The sequence below is a fragment of the Mytilus trossulus genome, chromosome 1, assembly GCF_036588685.1.
Source record: "Mytilus trossulus isolate FHL-02 chromosome 1, PNRI_Mtr1.1.1.hap1, whole genome shotgun sequence".
Lineage (NCBI taxonomy): Eukaryota > Metazoa > Mollusca > Bivalvia > Mytilida > Mytilidae > Mytilus > Mytilus trossulus.
The window spans coordinates 105,507,167-105,528,245 of NC_086373.1; the positions used below are offsets into that span (position 1 = coordinate 105,507,167).

The window sequence follows — 21,079 nt, forward strand, 5'->3', positions numbered from 1 at the left end:
CAGAAAAATACTTCAACACCATTGAATCTGAAATATGTAATGTAATCAAAGGATAAACAATAATATTGGATAAAATATAGAGTTGAAAAACAAACAGAGGAAAATCATATAGAATGGAAAAAGAGTGGAAAATCTGATAGAACATACAACTGTTATTGACTGTTTATAGCATTCAGTTTCTAAACCTAACAATACATCAAAGCAGTCATCAATGGAACCAATCTGATCATTTAAATATTGTTCCAGAACAAAATATTGTTATATATCATAAAAAACAGGAAATGTAATACGGAAATTAACAGTATGATAATAAGTTCATATTCAGGTAGATATTGTAATGTTACAATAGAGGTCAAATTGTTTATATATTGGTATATTCTGTGTAGAGCACTAGCTTTAAATTGAGCTATTATTTGTTGAATATTACCACTGAGCATTCAGATCTGAGAATCATTTAGCCTTGGGTTTTTATCAAGGGGTTATTGGATATTTCTACTTCTAAAGGTATAATAGGAAATATAAACATTATAAAACTATAAGATTCAAATTAGTTGAAGGGATATGGAAATTCTGAGACTAATTTTATGGATATCTAAAAAGGGGGGATACATTCTTAATATGAGTATGGATATTTGCAGTGGCGGATCCAGGAATTTTCATAAGGGGGGCCCACTGACTGGCCTAAGAGGGGGCCCGCTCCAGTCACGCTTCAGTGATTCCCTATATAAGCAACCAAATTTTTTCCCAAAAAGGGGGAGCCCCGGCCCCCTGCCCCCCCCCCCCCCCCCCCCTAAATCCGCCTATGATTTGATGCAAGGTTGAACCTGTGTGTTAATGTTTTGTTTGAATGCCCTCTTTTTAAACAAGCCACACAGAAACTGTATAAATAATTTGAAGGTAAAAAAGGATGTATTACTATAAATAGGTTAAGACTAAAATTTAGACAAGATATTTAAATTTATGGAGTGTGAAAAATATGTGGTGTTTGCATTCTTAAAAATGGATCGACATACCTTGTATCACAAAATATGATTGACCTTCCATGAACCATAAAATGTTTCACATCATTGAATCACAATACCACAAAACTAATTTTTTTAGTGGAAAAAACTCCATTTTAAAATTATAAATTATTATCTAAAATCTTAACCATTTATGACATAAAAAGGTTGCATATTTCTGACTAACACTAAATAATGTGTTGCACTGAAAGTACCCGTTAAGTTATTTTTCGAAATATTAAATCATTGCCATATCTAAAATCTTAACAATTTATGAGATAACAAGTCTGAATATTTTTGAATAACACTTAATTGATTTGTTGCACTGAAAGTACCTTTTAAATCATTTTTCAAATATTGCCACATTGAAACCAGCATTATCTTTGGTGAACAACATATTATACTTTGAAATATTTTTGAAGCAAATACAACAATTTAAAGATTGCAACTGTGATGATTTTATAAAAAAACATGGCCTAAATTCTTTTGATTTCTTTACCCTACATAGCTTTATCTTCAAGTGTCAAATGCTCTGCCCATCACCCCATTTCTCCTTACTGATAGCTTCCTATTAGCTCATTTTTTTATTGTTTGTAAAACCATCTTTAAGGAACCGTTACCACTTCAAATAAAGTAAAATCTTACTGTTATCCTTATATTTAAAAGCATTTCTGTTAATCAACAAAAAGGGGATGACAGTGGAAGTTTTTAACGACCTTGACTAGCCCTTGCACAGTCAGACAAATAGGGGAACCAGTTTCTCAAGGACTTAAAAAATATGTATCTGTTTTTAACAATTTTATTAAATTTAAATCACATAATAACCTATGGTTACCATACGCTTTAATGTTTTGGATGCATTTCACCTTTTGTAAAATTGACCCCCTGAAGCTTTTTAACTATGCTCTATAGAAAGTAAGAGGATACAGTATTCTCCATGTGAAAGTTATCAAAAGAAATGCAGTCTTATTCAAAACAGAAATATTTCTTTCTTGATATCAAATTAAATTTTCAATTATAGAAACTCTATCATGCACTAATTCTATAAAGTTGTTGACAAGATCAGAATTAAAAATTGATAGAATATTACTAGTGTGCATCTGTATTACCACAAATAGCATATAATAGTGATGACCATTTAATTCACTACTATCCTATCAATGGGTTTACCTCATCTTTCAGGTCCATCAATATTGTTTTGCATGTGGTGAAATAAGATATAAGTCTGTTCATAGATTAAAATGAGGAAAGATTAATGAAAGACACTTTTTCATTTATTTAATTTCTATAGGACACTGAGAGATTAAGTGTTTTTTTACATGCTTTATTGTTTATTTTCTACATTCTTTTATTCAATAAAATGGACATATACATAACATATACCAAGTATATACACTATTGACAAATCAGTCATGGGTGGACTAAAACTTAATCCTTTCAGGGCATTGGGTTTAATGTTAAATTATTTGTTTGGTTTTACACATTAATCTGAGATGCTGCCCCTGGGGTTTAAAAGGATTCCTGATCTTTTCTTTACCTATTGTTAAACATCTATATCACATCACTTAAAGATTCATTCATTCTAAATTAAATTCTGTATGATACAGGTGATAATAAATTCAATTATTTAAGTTTATTTTCTTTACATGTATCCATTGTACTCTTCAAACTACTTTAATACAAATAAAAACATTGTCAAAAGTTTAAGCAAACAACTAGTAATTTTTACAGGCATTTTTTTAGAAATAAGAAACCTGTAATTCCATTAGTAATAACTTAAGCACCAAGTCACTTCTACTGCAACTGAAACATTTCAACTATTGCCACTGACAAGATATTTGTTTTGCCTCTGAAGAAGTTTAAGCAACAACAAGATACTTAAACTGCAGCTATCACAGGATTTCATAAAAATCACTTCTGAGATACTGTCAAAGCTAATTTTACTTTAAAAAAAGATATACATTTGTATATTTCCTTTTTTTAAAACCTGTTCAAGATCAATATATAATAATGATCTTTAAAAAAAGAAAGAAAATAATAACAATCAACAAGGCATTTGTAATGGCAATACAGAAAATAAAAGTGATATCTGTCCAATTATGGCAGTTATACTATCCTTCTGGAAGACATGGCAAGTCTTTGATGTTTATTTGTCAGGAAGGAATTTAGAGAAGCAGATAAACTTCTTATAAATATAGTACTCTCTATTTTTTTCTTTCCAATCACACTGATGTATTGTTAACAAAAAATAGCTTTCAAACTTGAAGGAGTGTGTTGCAGGCATATATCCAGTCATTTTTAAAAGGGGGGTTTCAACATATGGATGTGAAATAAAAAGCGGGAATTTCAACCATATATAATTCTCAATACAAAATCAATAGATGTCGATCACTGGAATTGGATCTGCCACTGTCATAGGTGGATCTAGGGGTACCCCCCACTTTAGTGGGGAAAATTTTGTTGATTATAGGGAATCACTGAAGCTTGACAGGAGTCCCCCCCCCTTTTAGGTCAGTCAGCAGGCCACCCCTTACAAAAAGTTCTGAATACACCACTGACTGTTTGCATTGTTTTACATTGGTCATTTTAGGACAATTTACAGCTTGCTATAAACAATAAACTCGTCATAGATACCAGGATTAAAATTTTATATATAAGCCAGACGAACGTTTCGTCCACAAAAGACTCATCAGTGATGGTTGAATCAAAAAATGTTTATAAGGCCAAATAAGAATGAAGTTGGAGAGCATTGAGGACAAAAAAAATCAAAAAGTTTTGCCAAATACAGCTAAGGTAATCTATTCCTGAAGTATGACTTTTTGGCATTGCTGAAGGTCGTACAGTCACCTATAGCTGTTAAATTCTACATCAATAGTCATTGCCAATCATATTGCATCTTTTTACTTCTATAATGGAGAAAAGAACCAATCATTGGTCATAATAGTTATGAACAAGGGAAAAGTCATCCTTTTTTGGTAAGTGACCCTTGAACAGTCATCAAGTTTTGGAATTTGTAGGAAAACCATCGACCTAACATGGGTTACCATCAAAACCTGGTGTTAGACTGGATAAAATGGGAAACAAGATATTTGTAATGAACTTATAGAAGCAACAATATAAAAAAGCCATATTTAATGTGCAACTGGGAAAATATTATTCTTAAATGGGTAAAAGGATTTTTTTTTATTAAAATTGAGCATGGAAATGGGGAATGTGTCAAAGAGACAACAACCCGACCAAAATAAAAAAAACAACAGCAGAAGGTCACCAACAGCTCTTTAATGTAGCGAGAAATTCCCGCACCCGGAGGCGTCCTTCAGTTGGCCCCTAAACAAATATATACTAGTTCAGTGATAATGAACGCCATACTAATTTCCAAATTGTACACAAGAAACTAAAATTAAAATAATACAAGACTAACAAAGGCCAGAGGCTCCTGACTTGGGACAGGCGCAAAAATGCGGCGGGGTTAAACATGTTTGTGAGATCTCAACCCTCCCCCTAATATACTTCAAATCCCTCTGTTACACCAATATTACAACTGTTTTTATACATGAAAAGGCATGATGTACAAGTACACAAGACAAAAATATACAGTATGAAAGTACAAATAACATAAAACAAATCAAGGCTGAGTGAACTCCTTCAACAATGAGGAAAGCCATCAATATTTTTGAAAATTCGTGCCAACAGGCCTTAAGATTGAAGATTGAAAAGGGAGAATCTGTAAATCACCGTTAATATACTAGAGAGAGCAATCAATCTTTGGTGGGATATTTGAGAAGGCAATTGGAGTTTGGTGAGTAACAGAGAAAATAATCAAACTTTGATGAGGTAATGGAGAAAGAATTCAAATTTTGGTGAGATACTAGACTAAGAAACAAATCTTTTTGGTGAGCAACTAAGCAAAAATATCAATTTGATGATTAAATGGAAAAAAACATCAAGCTTTGATGAGTAACTGGTGAAATACATCCATGTTTGATAAGTAAATTAAGAAAAATCCATCTTTGGTGAGAAACTAAAAAAAATAACAAGCTTGGATAAGTTACTGGAAAAAACAACAATATTTAGTGAGATATACTTAAGAAAGAATTTAATCTTTGGTGAGTGACATAAGAAAAAGATAAATTTTTGGTAGTTACTAAAGAAAACATGATTTTCTGGTGAGCAACTGGAGAAAAACATCAATCTTTGGTGGTAAAACATCCTTAAATGGTGAGAAACTTGACGAAAAAGTTGTTATGAGTCAATAAATATATGGAGAGCAACTTCAGAGAACCTATCAATTCTTAGTATGAATGAAGTTACTGAAAATTTCAGTATTTTTTTGACAAGTTAATTGTAAAAAAATAAGATAGTATCAAACTTTTATTGTTTTTTTCTTTACTATTGACTGCAGATATTTCTAATTCCTGTTTTGCAAAACATCTTCAACAAAGTTAGTATACTTTCTCTAGATGATTTTAACATGTAAATTTTCAATAATATTGTTATTGATTTAAGATCAAACATTCTGTAATGTTAATGCTTCTAATCAAATCTTTATTTTTTTTGCATATCTTTTGGTTGCAGTCTATCATTGTTGTCAATCACATCAGTTATGAAGAAATAAACAAATCATAATCCATCCAAATCATGAGTATTTCAATCTTTCAAAATATATTGTTATATATAGTCATTTTCTTCATTATTTCCTTTTTAAAAGCAATCTTATTTTAAAGTTACAAAATAAGGACAATAAAGGCATAGAATGATCTATTGTATCTCAAGCATGTTTTCATGACGTTGTCCAATGTGTTTATAAATGGTTTAAAGGGTATTTATTGTTATTGGATTAGGCCTCTATCTTTGCGGCCTCGAAAGTGAACTTATTCATCTACTCATGCAAAAAAATATAAAAACATGTAATACAATACATTACATTAATGTTAAACCAGTATAAGTAAAAAAGAAAAAAAAACTTTGTAAATAAATTCTTATTTTAAAATAAAAAATAAAAAACTACAATGTAGTAATGATATAATTTGAAAAGCTTACCTCTAAAAGTGACTTTAGCCAAACGGTCTCCTTTTCCTCGTAAATTTTCAGCATATTTCAAATGGAGAACTAAAGCCATGATAGATAAATGCTTATAATAATAATAGATAGTAGTAGAAGAGAGAGGTAAATCCCAAGCTATGTCTTAAAACATTTCCAATACATTGTTGTGAACACTGTTCGCTCTCTCAGCTATTAGAATGTACTAGTTTAAATCCCACCCCATACAATTGACAACAAAAGACATTTAATCTCTACTGTACACTCTTCATTAAACACAGATGTAAACAGGCGGGTAATACACGGTAATTAATGATCAGTTCCCTCCCTTTAAGGCCCTACCATAGACAATAGGTAAACTGTTCATTGATGAGTGCTATTGATCAATCCTAATACTAATATCACAATTTCCCTTGAGCCCTATTTCTCCAAGCTTTTCACTTATATAATTCATTCCATATTAATGACAACTTTTTCTGTTGTTATGGATACCTTTTTAAGCACATATATCGGAATTTTTGTGAAAAAACATTTATACCTGTAACTATGTGATATCTTATAAGTACATGTTCACTATAGTAATTTTTATGCAAGTTTTCGGAAATGTAGAAAAGCTATTTTCTAGTGATGAATTCACTAGTTTTATTGGATTTTGAAAAGACTAATTGGACTTCTATTGTATATAAGAGAGCTTTATTTGATTAGGTAAAGCAAAAGTATGTTATAATATCATGAATATTTTACATTTCTATCTCAGTGAAAATGAATGTATATCTTTCTATTGTTATCTTCTATAGGTACTTTTAGGGAGAGAAGTCATAATTATTGAGCACAAAAACCTCTATCAATACATGAAATAAGTTATATAAAATCATAAATAATTGATTGTTTTCAAAGAGTGAAACTTGTCACACTCAACCAATTTACCTCGGACTCAGCTTAATGATTTTCCTTGAGAAATATATTTTGATATACAAAGAAGATTTTCAAAGCTATAATAATTCAAACATGCAGCAAAATAAAACTGTCTAAATCAAATAAATATATGTGTTTGCTTCTAATATTACATTTTTTTTCTACTTGTATAAATGTAATAATTTTTTTTAAAGGCAGAAAAAGTTTCTTTCAATAATGTTTTATCAGTTTCTGTCTTACAGCGTGTTAATGTTATCCATATAAAACATTTCCCTCAATAACTTGTCTAAACTGGTAAAGAAGGAGAGACTGAAATAACCAAATTATGAGGCATCTCAGACAGTAATCATCTGAACTGTTTAATTTTTTAAGAGAAAACACTGAAAATCTTCAAAACAAAAAGGTAATGACCATATAAAAAGCACTTAAAGTTACCACATAAACATAACTATATGGTATGGACAAATGCAGTAACAATACTATCATAAAACCGCCATAACTATTGCAATATTCATCTGCCGATAATGGACTTCTGACGTCATTTGCAACTGTAATTTAATTTTCCCAGCATTCTTTGAAAACAAAGCATGTATCGGTACTGTCTATGTATGGAGGTGACGTAACAGGTATTGGTATCCATTGATTGGACGTAACAGGAATTGGTATTCATTGATTGGACGAACCAATTATGACTAAACCTGAACATGACAAGCTGTACATATGTCCTATAACTGTAAATTAACTTATATCCTTTAGCTTATATTCCCCAGATACCCTTTCTATCTAGTTATACAATGGATAATTGTGTTAATTTTCAGTAATGCCAGTTTAACTCCAGCAAACAAATAAGCACAAATAGATTCATATAAACAAACCAACAGACATATTCACAGTGTAAGATCACCTTCAATATGTCAATTTTTCATAATAACAGTAGAACATTAATTTTGGTGGAGTTAAAATTTCGTGTTTCGTCTATATGTAAGATTTCATGGGGATTTAATTTTGTGGTTTCCAGTAAATGGTAGCGATGTTAAATGTAGGTTAAATTTTCGTGGGTTTTTCAATTTTTTTGATATAAATTTCCATGAAATAAACAAATGTAAATCCTCCACGAAATTTCTGCTTTTACAGTATATTGTACATATTAAGTCTGTAGCCGTTTAGTAAAACTGTTATGTAATGTAAACACAGCTGATATAAAATGAAATCAAATTAGAGTTAAAAAAAATTCGCACTTAATAAAAAGTTATTTAAGACTATAAAAAATCCTTACATATTATTATCAAAATCGTGTCTATGAGGTTAATGAAACTCCTACAGGAAATTGAATATTTTAGAGAATGTATTTTAAAAAGTGACAAAATAATTTAGAATTCAGTAAATAATAGATATTAAAGCAGGATACATTATCAAATAAATTTGCATCAGTGCCTCACAATCAAAAAGCACTTTAGTATGTTGGTGAAGTATATAATTAGACAAAAACACAATTATCTGTTTTTAAATTCCAACAATTAAGTCTAAATTGATTTCAATATAGCATATCTATTTCAAAACTTCTAATCAATAATGATTTGAATCTGAAGATTTATTTTAAATACCTGTAGTATCTGTACTTTAAAAATACATTTAAATTACTCTAGCAATGGGAGATAACTCTTATCTGATTCTGATATCAAACCTACAACAAATAATGTTGTAATAATAATAATAAAACCTGTAACAGTAAGATTATTTTCAGGGAGAGCCATAAGATTATCAATTGACTATTATCATCCCTATGGTCTTTCTGTACATAAACATTGTAACAAGAATGAATATTTTGTTTGGATGGATGGAATATCTGACACGGTTCCAGAAACTAGATGATATAACTTTGTTTTCAATTGTCTTTTTAACTGAATGGTTTCATAGATTATGATTTTTTCTTATAAGTATTGTAACACAATCCAATCTTGCATTACTATCAGACTATGTTAAACTATATATGCCCTTACAAGCCTATGTCCATCACTTCATCTTCAACAATAGCATTTTTTTAATTTAAATTCATCATGAATGGATAATTACTCTATGAAGAGTTATTATATACTGACAATTTCAGTCATGTTGATATGTTTGTTGATCTTCTACTACCAAAAAATATTTTGCTTTATAAAGTTTCTATCTCCATATGTATCAATTATCCTTTTCTAGATGAAAGGTAGAAACTCCTAAAAATGGTAAAAACATCTTCAAAGGGAAATAACTCCCAAAAAGTGTCAACTAAAGATTTCAGCCATGATGGCTTATTTGTACATCTTGTCCTGTGGATCATTTATGCTTTATATAGTTTTTCTATCAAAGTGTTGCAAAAAATAAAATATGTAAAAATGAATTGTGAAAGCAAGACAATAACCTTTAAAATGGAGTCAACTGACTTCTTGTCTTGCTATTTGCTCTTTTTATCAAATTTCTCTGTATCTATCATACTTGTCAAATTAATAAACAAAAAAGAGAAAAAGAATTGATGAATTAAACATTTGAGGGCTGTAACTCCCATAAGAAGTCGTCTGACAGTTTTCGATTTAAATGGACAGCAGGTAAATCTTAACATTTTCAACATTTCTGCGAGTCAGATTTCTTCTATATCATAAGGGTTTTCATAATAAAAGACAAAAAAATCATTTTACTCACTATGGTCTACCTTTAGCCATATTGGCCATCTTGATTAACAGGATAGGTCATCTGACATATTTCTAGAATTGGATACCCCAATGATGATTGTGGCCAAGAGTAGTTACAAAGGAGAAAATTTTGTAAAAAATTACTATCAGACAATGGATGACTGACAAGAGTTGACAGATGCAAAGTGATGAGGAAAGCATTTCAGTTAAGTGAGCTATTAAAAAACTATATATTTTTTGGATAATAAAGGCATCTTGCCAATGTAAAACACCATATAGTAAGCTATAAAAGGCCCAAGCAAGTAAAATGTGAAACTTCGATTGGCCTGATTATGATTATACAATAAAATATACAACTTTCGAATTCTTGCACTTCCTTATATATTTTCAATGACAAAAGCTTATGTTATTCTCTCACAGTAACTGCAATAGCATAAAAGCATAATAAATAATGAATAATAGAGACAGACTTTTTTGTACATATACAAAGGGGAAACTTTGAGGGAAGCATTATTACCCTATAGCAGGTTATTTTCGAGGGTTGCAAAATTTTGCTTATTTTCACAGATTGAACAAAATCACCAAAATAAATTCTAGCAATTAAAAAGTGTACATGCGTAGGTATTGATAAAAGTTTTTTGATATGCCAAAATTTTTCTTATACTTTTAGTAGGGAAAATCGTGAAATATTACACCCAGGAAAATAAACTGCCATACAGTATTTATAGTTTCGTTGCATTTAAGAGAAAAACAGGATTTTGTGGCCAATAAACCAAGATTTTGTTAAAAAAATTCAGTGAATTTTGTTATAAAATTTTAAGCATTGATTACTCACTTGATTTTCTATAATGTGCTAGTGTTTATTGTTTACAAAAAGTCCTAATCAACCTTTAAATTCCCCCAAAAATCGTACTGAGTCACTTAAGTCGAGGGCACCCTAGAAGGTGTACTGGAATTGGTGTATATCTATATTTGTTTTTATCGATATCTAAATTAATAAACTAGTTTTAAGGAAATCATTGTTTGCACTGCATGCAATAATCCTCTATGTATCAAGCATCAAATTGCCAACTATGAGAGTACAAGAGGAAATGATGTGGATTTTCTACAAAATTTGCTAATTTTTGCCATTGAATCAACACAATGATATGGTTTATGACCCCTTCTGTAGTCATTTTTGTACGAACTTTTCAAACTTCAATTGTATACTATTAAAACTAAAGAAAAAATGATAAATAGAGATAGACCATTTTGTACATATACCAAGGGGAAAGTTGATGCAACACATTATTAGTCTTCAATACAAAAAATTCTGTTACAAAATTTGAAACATAGATTACTCACTTGCTTTTCTATGATGTGCTAGTGTTTATTTTTTACAAAAAATTCTATTTAACTTGTAAATTCTAAAATACCTCATGCTGAGTCACTAAAGTTGAGTGCACCCTTTTCCCCCCTAAAAGGTGTACTTGATTTGGTCCATATTTTTATTTGTTTTAACCAATAACTACATTAATAAATTTGTTTTGAGGAAATCAATACTAGCACTGCATGCAATAATGCTATATATATATATATATATCTATCAGTCATTTCATTGCCAAATTTGAGAGTACAGGGATAAAGGCTGTGGATTTTCTTGTGGATTCAACACAAGGGTACATAAACCTGCTTTACCTTCTGTAGCAAATATTTCGTGCATGTTCAGGAGGACCATACACCAATACTGGACATAAACAAAAGTTCACGTAAATTTTGACATCATATAATAGAAAATATCTGATGATATAAACTTGAAATAATATATATTGTTTGGCTGACAGTAAATGCTGTTTAAACTCTAAAATGAAAATTACTTGAAAAAAATATCGAGCTTTTTCTTGAACTTCTGTTTTCATTTCATTCTATTGTTTTGCCATGAGTTGTAAAGAGAAAAGAATGTTGTTGATAGATGTTGCCTTCCAAGTCTTCAAAAACACTTTACCTTTCTATTTTAAACGTTTCGTTGATTTTTCAAACATTTGTACGACTCAGATGAAAGTTCGTCTGATCACCATCAACATGCAAGGTCTTTGAACTGTATTGTTCAAGTTAAAAACAAATGGCAATTGTCAACAGTCAGTGACTGTTTGGATGGCTGATCCAAAAAGAATGACTAAAAAAATTATATGAGATTGTAAGAACGAAAAATATGGAGGAAAAAGCACCAGAAGATGTCTCCGAAGTTGAAGAGAAAGTAGGTCGACAGCTGATTTGCAGCTGATCAGTTGATGATCAAATGTAACTTTTATAGTTTTGATCTTAGAAGTTTTAAATGTTAAACAAATTCTCTGTCAACCCAAGTGTGAATTTTGGGGATCTAGATTTATACAAGTATTGTTTGGTAGAGCAAATCCTAAAAGTCATCACTGGTGACAGGAATACACCTTATCGCTAATCCCGGCTGACAGTGACCCTGCCGCTTGAACTTTTGAGGTCAACAACAATCACTTTTCCATTGTGGCGTCAGATATTTTATTTTATGACGTCAAAATTTTACGGGAACCTGCGTGAAATCCAGCAATGGCGGATAAATAGCGATAAGGTGTATTGGAAGTTCTACCTACCTAAGACTAAGTCTACCTAAGTGTTTCCAAACGCAGGAGATCAGTTTGCTCCTCTATATTTGGCTCTGGTTCATCGTCACTATAAACTACACTTGTGCTACTTCTGGTGTTATAGGTGTATTCAGTGTCAAAGTTACAGTGTCAAAGTTATATATCATTGGGTGTTCTTTCCAATGCTTGTCTAGGTGATTTCCAAAAATCTTTACGTTCTTTGCTGTCACTACGATGTCTGATAGGCTGTTCCATACTTCCACTACTCTGTTAGTAAAGTAGTATTTTCTAATGTCTAGTCTGCTTCTAAATTTTACCAATTTCATAGAGTTGCCTCTTGTTGGCAAGTTGGTATTAAGAGTAAATAGACCTTCTGTCACTTTTGAGTCATATACATTGTACACCTGTTGTTATCTTGTATGTTTCTATCATGTTACCTTCTAAATTTTAAAGTTGGAATTTTCAGAATTTTTAAGCGTTCTTCGTATGACAAATCTTTAAGGTTGGGTAACATCTTTGTTGCTTTAGTTGTACATTTTCAATTGTCTCAATATCTTTAGGAAAAAAAGTCACGGAAAAAAAGTCACAGGAAAAAAGGTCACAGGAAAAAAAGTCACAGGAAAAAAAGTCAAAATATATATTTTTTGTATGAAATAGTCATATGATCTGCACATATATATGTATTAACAGGAGAAACATTCCCAATTTGTATTTTTTATGGAAATAGACATTCTTTAATTCATTTTATACGACTAGCTTTGGAAATTTAGATATAAATCGCAAAACATTTAAATGGAACATGTACATGCTGGTGTACTATTGATACATGTTTTCAAGGATTTGTTGTAATTATTTTTATATATATATAAATTATATCTCTAATGAAAGAGATGTGAGTTTAACAGCAACAATTTCCTTCAATTTTAATACAAGTTAGAAGTTCAGTATATAACTTGACCACATGTTTTTTTGATTTTTATAAAGATAAGTATTCTGTAATTTAGTGATCGTAGGAAGCCATATCAATGGAATACAACTTATGCTCAAGATCAAATAAAAGGACACAATTAGTTTTCCCTGTTTGTTAAAAAGTCAATTTTGAAGAAAAAAAAGAACATTATTTATTCCAATACATTTTTATAAGTATATATATAATTCCTTTATAGTTTTTAAAAATTAACCACTACAAACATAACTTAAATAAGTAATCCAATACAAAAATAATATATAGATATAGGAAGATGTGGTGTGAGTGCCAATGAGAGAACTCTCCATCCAAATAACAATTTAAAAAGTAAACCATTATAGGTTAAAGTACGGCCTTCAACCCGGAGCCTTGGCTCACACCGAACAACAAGCTAAAAAGGGCCCCAAAATTACAAGTGTAAAACCATTCAAACGGGAAAACCAACGGTCTAATCTATATAAACAAAACGAGAAACTAGAAACACGTATATATTACATAAACAAACGACAACTACTGTACAATATGACTTTTTTCCAATGCATTCAAAACTCCAGTTTAATTATTTATTGCATACATGTACATAGTGACCTTTTCACATGCATTCCAACATATTTCTGACAAATAAGTTTACTTAAACAAATTGTGACTTTTTTTCCTGTGACTTTTTTTCTTGTTACTTTTTTTCCTGTGACTTTTTTTCCAAGGGATATTGTGACTTTTTATCCTGTGACTTTTTTTTCCGTTTACCTTCTTTTTGTGGGGGTTCCATACACTACTAGCATATATATTTATTCAAGATGAGGACGGGCTAATGCCTTAAATAGTAGGCAGAAGTTTTTATAATCTAGATATTTAAAAGTTCTTCTAATAATCCCAACTAGTTGGTTTGCTTTGTTGACTTGTGTCTGTATGTGTTTATCAAACTTTAGCTTTGAATCTATAGTTACTCCTACATCTTTCTCTGATTGAACTGTTTCTAGTGTGATTTCAGATCCATCGTATGTCGACATTTTATAAGTGCTATCTTGTCCATAATTGGATTTGGTAGAAATTGGAAGTACTTAGAATTTGTCCAGATGAAAGCGTTATAGCCATTTCTCGCTCCACTTAAACATACTATTTATGTCGTTTTGCATTATGGTGTTGTCACTATTGTTGTTTATAGCTCTATATAGTTTAGTGTCATCGGCAAACATGTATACATCAGACTCTGCACATGACGGCAAATCGTTGATAAAGATAACAAACAAAATTGGGCCCTATCAATAAAATTCTGTGAAAAATAAAGTCGACTATCATTAGAGCTTCTCGTTGTCAGTTTTCCTATCCTAGGTTGTTAGTTTTCTCCAAGCATCGACTTCCTCCACTAATAAAAACTGACTGCCATGAAATCACTCAAAAGTGGCATTAAAACACAAACAGTCAGTACATCTTATTGCTATTTGATTGCCATTACTGGACATGACAATAGTTCCTGTAAAACTTTGATGTGGACTCATAAAACAAAATATCTGACACCACAACATGCACAATGCCAAGGGTAAAATGGTTGTTGTATGCCTTCAATAGTTCAAGATGGGCAGATTCTTGGTTCAACCTTGACAAATTTCCAAATAGCAATTATTGCAATAAGGTGTATAAATCCAACTCACTACACAAATCCAGTTAAAACCATCATTGTGTTATATATGTATATACATGTACAATGGAGTACATGTATTTGGAGGCAAAGTTAACACACATGACACAAGTGTAATAGACCATGATTTTTGAAAACTGAATGAATGTTATATTTGTGGGTTTATTGCAGGTTCTGAGAGCACGAACTGTGTATGTGTTGATGAAAGAAGATTATAGGATATCTAGAAACATTAGAGCATCGTGGTATTTCTCAAATCTTGACACAGTTATACCTTTTGTTCCAAGAAAATCACTGGTTAGTTTAAAACTATCTATAGAATATTGAAACCAAGGGTAGTAAAATTACAATATTTATGGTAAATTCCAATGGATATTGCACTTGTGCAAAACTTTTGAATATTGCATGCTTAGTGTTGGTAACATTCTACAGCAAAATTATATTTGCGAAAATTGGCATATCAGATACCCACAATATTACCCTGACAGGACAGAAAGTTCTCACAATTGTTAATTTGCATTATAGATTGTTATTTAAGTCCTACTTTTATTTGCATTATAGATTGTTATTTAAGTCCTACTTTTATATTTCTGTAATTTATCTAAGGTAAATGAAAGATTAGGGATATTATTCATGTTATTATGTACCAACCAGTCTGCCTGTTAGTCTGTTTTTGAGTTAAAATTCTGAATACCAATTGAAGTAACAAATCTTTTGAATTTTTATTCTACTAAGTCATGGGCTATGACATACAGGTCAAGTTTGATATTGATGGTTTTGACATGAATTAAATTTTTTAATCGTTAAATAGATAAGCCCTTAGTTTCCTTCAGATTATTTTTTTGTTGTTTTATGGATGATAATAAAAGTACCAAATGTTATTTTTCTTTAGGATAACATTGAGGATGAGCTGACTGTTTTGTCTGTCCTACCTCATGAAGATGATGTCCCAGATGAAAATCAGCTCAGAGATGGATTTAAATTTAAACTGCTCCCTCATTCCAACATCATATTCCTGGCAAAGAGGTATAGGATAGTGTTTGTTCTAGATCTTAGCCACTCAGCTGCATCAGTCGTAAGTTTTACATATTAAATGATGTTTTCATAGTGAAAAAAGGATTTCCAGTTTCTTCTTTTTTATGCAATATTAATTTTAGTCCTATAATTTAGATGAACTTTTACATCAGTACATGTAACAATAGTTTCAAAGAAAACCTTATGGAAATTCTTAATTTAATTGGTGAAAATAAAATGATAGACTGACAAATTGTTTGAAAACAGGCAGTTTGTTATCTATAAGTTGTGAACACTTAATTTACATGCAATTTTAGAAAATGTTAAATTTATATATACGATTTAATTGTTTTACCTTTTAGAAACATATTGTGAATATTACAAAAAAAAGTTTCATAACTGTATAAAGCCAAAGTTTATATGATAATCCATAATAATATAATAATTGCATAGATGATATTACAGTTGATGTGTAATAACTTTCAATGTTATTCTCTATCTTGAGTGTTGCCATAAGGCTATATATTTTGGACACAAATTAAGTTTTTGTGTGTGATATAATTAGTTTTAGAAAATGTACCATCAAATCTTCAAAACATTGAAATTCTAACCTTACAATACAATATCTTTCCGCAATTGTAGTAAATGTTTATTAAACACTTGTACTGTAGGACTTTTAGGACTGGAGAAGTTATACTGAACAGCCTTTCACTGTAGTAAATGTTTATTAAACACTTGTACTGAAGGACTTTTAGGACTGGAGAAGTTATACTGAACAGCCTTTCACTGTAGTAAATGTTTATTAAACACTTGTACTGAAGGACTTTTAGGACTGGAGAAGTTATACTGAACAGCCTTTCACTGTAGTAAATGTTTATTAAACACTTGTACTGAAGGACTTTTAGGACTGGAGAAGTTATACTGAACAGCCTTTCACTGTAGTAAATGTTTATTAAACACTTGTACTGAAGGACTTTTAGGACTGGAGAAGTTATACTGAACAGCCTTTCACTGTAGTAAATGTTTATTAAACACTTGTACTGAAGGACTTTTAGGACTGGAGAAGTTATACTGAACAGCCTTTCACTGTAGTAAATGTTTATTAAACACTTGTACTGAAGGACTTTTAGGACTGGAGAAGTTATACTGAACAGCCTTTCACTGTAGTAAATGTTTATTAAACACTTGTACTGAAGGACTTTTAGGACTGGAGAAGTTATACTGAACAGCCTTTCACTGTAGTAAATGTTTATTAAACACTTGTACTGAAGGACTTTTAGGACTGGAGAAGTTATACTGAACAGCCTTTCACTGTAGTAAATGTTTATTAAACACTTGTACTGAAGGACTTTTAGGACTGGAGAAGTTATACTGAACAGCCTTTCACTGTAGTAAATGTTTTTTAAACACCATGTACATTAATTTCCATTGTATATTGTAGGACTTGAGGACTGGAGAAGTTATACTGAACAGCCTTTCACTGTAGTAAATGTTTTTTAAACACCATGTACATTAATTTCCATTGTATATTGTAGGACTTTTAGGACTGGAGAAGTTATACTGAACAGCCTTTCACTGTAGTAAATGTTTTTTAAACACCATGTACATTAATTTCCATTGTATATTGTAGGACTTGAGGACTGGAGAAGTTATACTGAACAGCCTTTCACTGTAGTAAATGTTTTTTAAACACCATGTACATTAATTTCCATTGTATATTGTAGGACTTGAGGACTGGAGAAGTTATACTGAACAGCCTTTCACTGTAGTAAATGTTTTTTAAACACCATGTACATTAATTTCCATTGTATATTGTAGGACTTGAGGACTGGAGAAGTTATACTGAACAAAGTTATTCCAACATTGAGAAGATGTCTGACAGGAGTTGTCAGTCCAGTAAGTTGTTAATAAAGTGAGAGTACTCTGATTATAATTAATAATAAGGTTTAAAGACCATAAGGACAAGGTTTGTAAGTATAAAAAAAAATGCATTGCAAGGGTGACAGGGAAATAGAAATGTGGTAACTTTTTGGTCTTCTTTCTCTGGTTGTAAAACCCTTGCCTAAGTGGGGCATCTAAATGGCAGTGTATGATTACCTGCATTCTGATAAATTTGAAAAATAGTTATTCACATATTCATACAAATCTTGACTAAACTGTTCTTAACATTTCACATAAAGCGATTCAGTGCAGTAAATTTGATATGTATTTCTTAAGTTTCTCTTAAACCTTCCTAAGCACCTGAGATCACCTCCAGTTTTTGGTGGGGTTCCTGATGCTTAGTCTTTAATTTTCTATGTTGTGTATTGTGTTCTATAATTTGTCTGGTTCTTTTTTAGCTGTGGGGTTGTCAGTTTATATTTTATCTAGGAGTTTGACTGTCCCTCTGGTATCTTTCAACTTTCTTTTAGAGCAGATGGCAGCCAAAAACTAGATTATCCTTAATAATATAGCCATCACAGGGACTAAACTTAACGCTCGCCCAGTTGCCCAAGGTGACTAGATTTTCGGCTGGGTGAATATATCGAGTCATCACGATCGCCCAGCTGGTGACTGTAAAAAATTTGAAGTAAATCCCATTTTTACCCTTTCCCCTGCGATATAAACGAAGACTGTTCCCAAAAGGAAACCTGTTTTGTCTTTTCAAAGCGATATAGTAACATAGAGTATTTCCGAAAACCAGTAGGTTCTTTCTAATAACCTTAACTCAGTCGAACAGCTATGTTTTCAATCCGAAGTCCAGATATGTCATATACATTTGTACCTCCTTCAATCAGCATGTTTTTTTCAACTCTGCTAAATTTTCTACGATTATTTCATTATTGAATAGTGTTTTCTTCTAAACTGTTCAATACGCATCCCGAAAGGGATGTTTTCTAATTGTCCTGGCAGTCATCATAAGCCTATGTTAGACGGTAACTTGTCCCTAAATCGCTATTTACAAAAAATACTTAATGTAAAAACGAAACGCAAAGTCTTGTAAATAAATATCCCAATATTAAGTTTGATATCCAATCTTCAATAAAAACTTATTGCAAAATATATTTTGATCAACACTATTAGAGGATGGATTGGATTGAGATAGTATTTATTAAAAAAAAAACCAGCCATATTGTCTAAAGGTCAACAGGAAGTTGAAAATATTGAAGGGAGACAATTTTGGCAGGAAATAACCTAAAATAAATATTGTTAAATCTTATAATACATTTCTGGTGGCTATAATTTAAATATTATAAGCTTTATTATAAAAAAAACTGTTTTGTTTCAAACCATGAACATACATTTAAAGAACAATCAGAGAAATTTGTATTTGAACATAAACAAGACTGTACTATTTCCTGTTTTACTTCGTGTATTTATGATCCTCCTTTCATGGGGGCACTTATTAAATGCTTTTAATTTTATCAATTATGGAGAATAAAAGTAACTGTTCTTAGCTTCTGCAATATATGCAATGTATTGTTGCATCAAAATAATATGATCCTCTCCCATCTCACCGGTTTTATTTATAAAACTCCTTACTTAGGAGGACTAGCACCCTTCTGACCTGAGATTCAAGCTGGAACACTGTTAGTAAGTATATAAAAAGTTATTTTCAGTTTTATTTTCATTTAGTCTTTTTGTATAAAGATTGGTTGGGCTCCTAAAATTTCAACTGGGCCCCTGAAAAAAATATCTTAGGGGCCCAGCTGGCCCCTAGACACAAACAGTTAAGTTTAGTCCCTGCATCAGTTTACATCAATACTAAACTAATTAAATGATTAAATTTAAAGTATTTTCTTTAGACGTCAGACATAGATCAACAGAGTGAAAATTGCTGTTAGTTTAGGCAGAAAATAGAAAAGTTCTTATAGGAAAGTTATGGGGATAAATGACAAATTGAAACATGTCATTACAAGTTTTTATGTTTTGTGTTTCAGTTTATCTTGCCTGGAACTGATCTACTATATGAACCTGAATTATATGTTACTGTTATAGCTCATACACCACTGTTGAAGTGTACAACTAATCAGGTCAGTAAATATTAAGAAAACAAATAGATGAATATAAATTATGTAACTAGAGGCATTGCAAGCACTCCTGCCACTGCAGTTGAAAGCATATCTTAAACAAATTTATGCATATCATAAACAAACTAAACTATAAAAAACTATAACTTTATATATATATATTTATATTTAAATAATAAAAAAATAAAAAAATAAAAATATAAAAAAAAAAATGTAAAGAACTAAACAATATAGCCTTTTATAGCTGAATATATGCCAAATGGGCTTTGCTCATTTTTGAAGGCCGTACGGTGACCTATAATTGTTAATGTTTGTGTCATTTTGGTCTTTTGTGGATAGTTGTCTCATTGGCAATCATACCACATCTTCTTTTTTATTAAAAAGATTTTAGAAGCATATCAAAATACAACCCATTCAACTTTGTGACCTCAAAATCTCAACTGTGAGGTACTATTATGATTTATTTCTGTATGAGATAAAACAGCTAAGACTGCATGTGGAATCTTGGATATTTTTATGCCCCATCTATGATAGAAGAGAGGCATTAAATTTTCTGGTCTGTGTGTCTGTCCATTCATTCTTCTGTCCCACTACAGGTTCAGTTTTGGGTCAAGGTAGTTTTGGATGAAGTTTAAGCCCAAGCAACTTATTACACATGTTATGATCTTTCTAATTTTTTAAATGCCAAATTTGAGTTTTTACCCTCAATTTCACAGTCCACTGAACATAGAAAATGATAGTGCAAGTGGGGCATCCATGTACAATGGACACATTCTTGTTTTAACAATAACCGCATGTTCTTTTTATTGTTTGTACAAAATTTGCTCTGCTACCATTTAAATCTTATTAAAACTTTTGAAAAAAAATGCCAATGCCTTTGAATAAAGAGAAGAACCAAAATCAATTTCATAGATATTAGTAATAAAAGTAATGTTACTTCAATTGCTAAAATATTTTGTTGATGTTGTTATCTAACAATAACCTATACTGCTTTGTGTTTTTAAAAATATTGTACATAAATTATTTTATTCAAAGATCGCATTTTGTTAAAACACCAATATTTAAGACTAATTTTGACTACATTATCATTGCAGGTTTTGGCCCAAGGCATCCGTGTTCTTAAAGGAAATGTTGAAGATTTTCTAGCCATGATGAAACAAAGATATGACAGCTTTGAACAAAACTTGGCATCAGAGTTTTCTAAATTACAATTACAGCCAATGATTG

General features: G+C 30.9%; 2 protein-coding genes across 5 annotated transcripts in view; one reads left to right on the forward strand and one right to left on the reverse strand.

The window, feature by feature from the left end:
- Positions 1-6,336, reverse strand: part of LOC134695637 (otoferlin-like) — a 133,112-nt gene extending 126,776 nt beyond the window's left edge. For 3 of the 4 annotated variants that reach the window (XM_063556962.1, XM_063556981.1, XM_063556955.1), the window contains exon 1: positions 6,042-6,336. In XM_063556962.1, the coding sequence (XP_063413032.1) occupies positions 6,042-6,120 (79 nt within the window). In that variant the 5' untranslated portion in view covers positions 6,121-6,336. The remainder of the gene's footprint in view (positions 1-6,041) is intronic. The other variant, XM_063556972.1, reaches the window with a different exon arrangement.
- A 5,324-nt stretch (positions 6,337-11,660) lies between these two features.
- Positions 11,661-21,079, forward strand: part of LOC134705600 (KICSTOR complex protein SZT2-like) — a 119,541-nt gene continuing 110,122 nt past the window's right edge. The window contains exons 1-6 of the mRNA XM_063564325.1: positions 11,661-11,861; positions 15,000-15,125; positions 15,721-15,903; positions 17,661-17,738; positions 19,763-19,855; positions 20,947-21,078. Of these exons, the coding sequence (XP_063420395.1) occupies positions 11,817-11,861; positions 15,000-15,125; positions 15,721-15,903; positions 17,661-17,738; positions 19,763-19,855; positions 20,947-21,078 (657 nt within the window). The 5' untranslated portion in view covers positions 11,661-11,816. The remainder of the gene's footprint in view (positions 11,862-14,999; positions 15,126-15,720; positions 15,904-17,660; positions 17,739-19,762; positions 19,856-20,946; position 21,079) is intronic.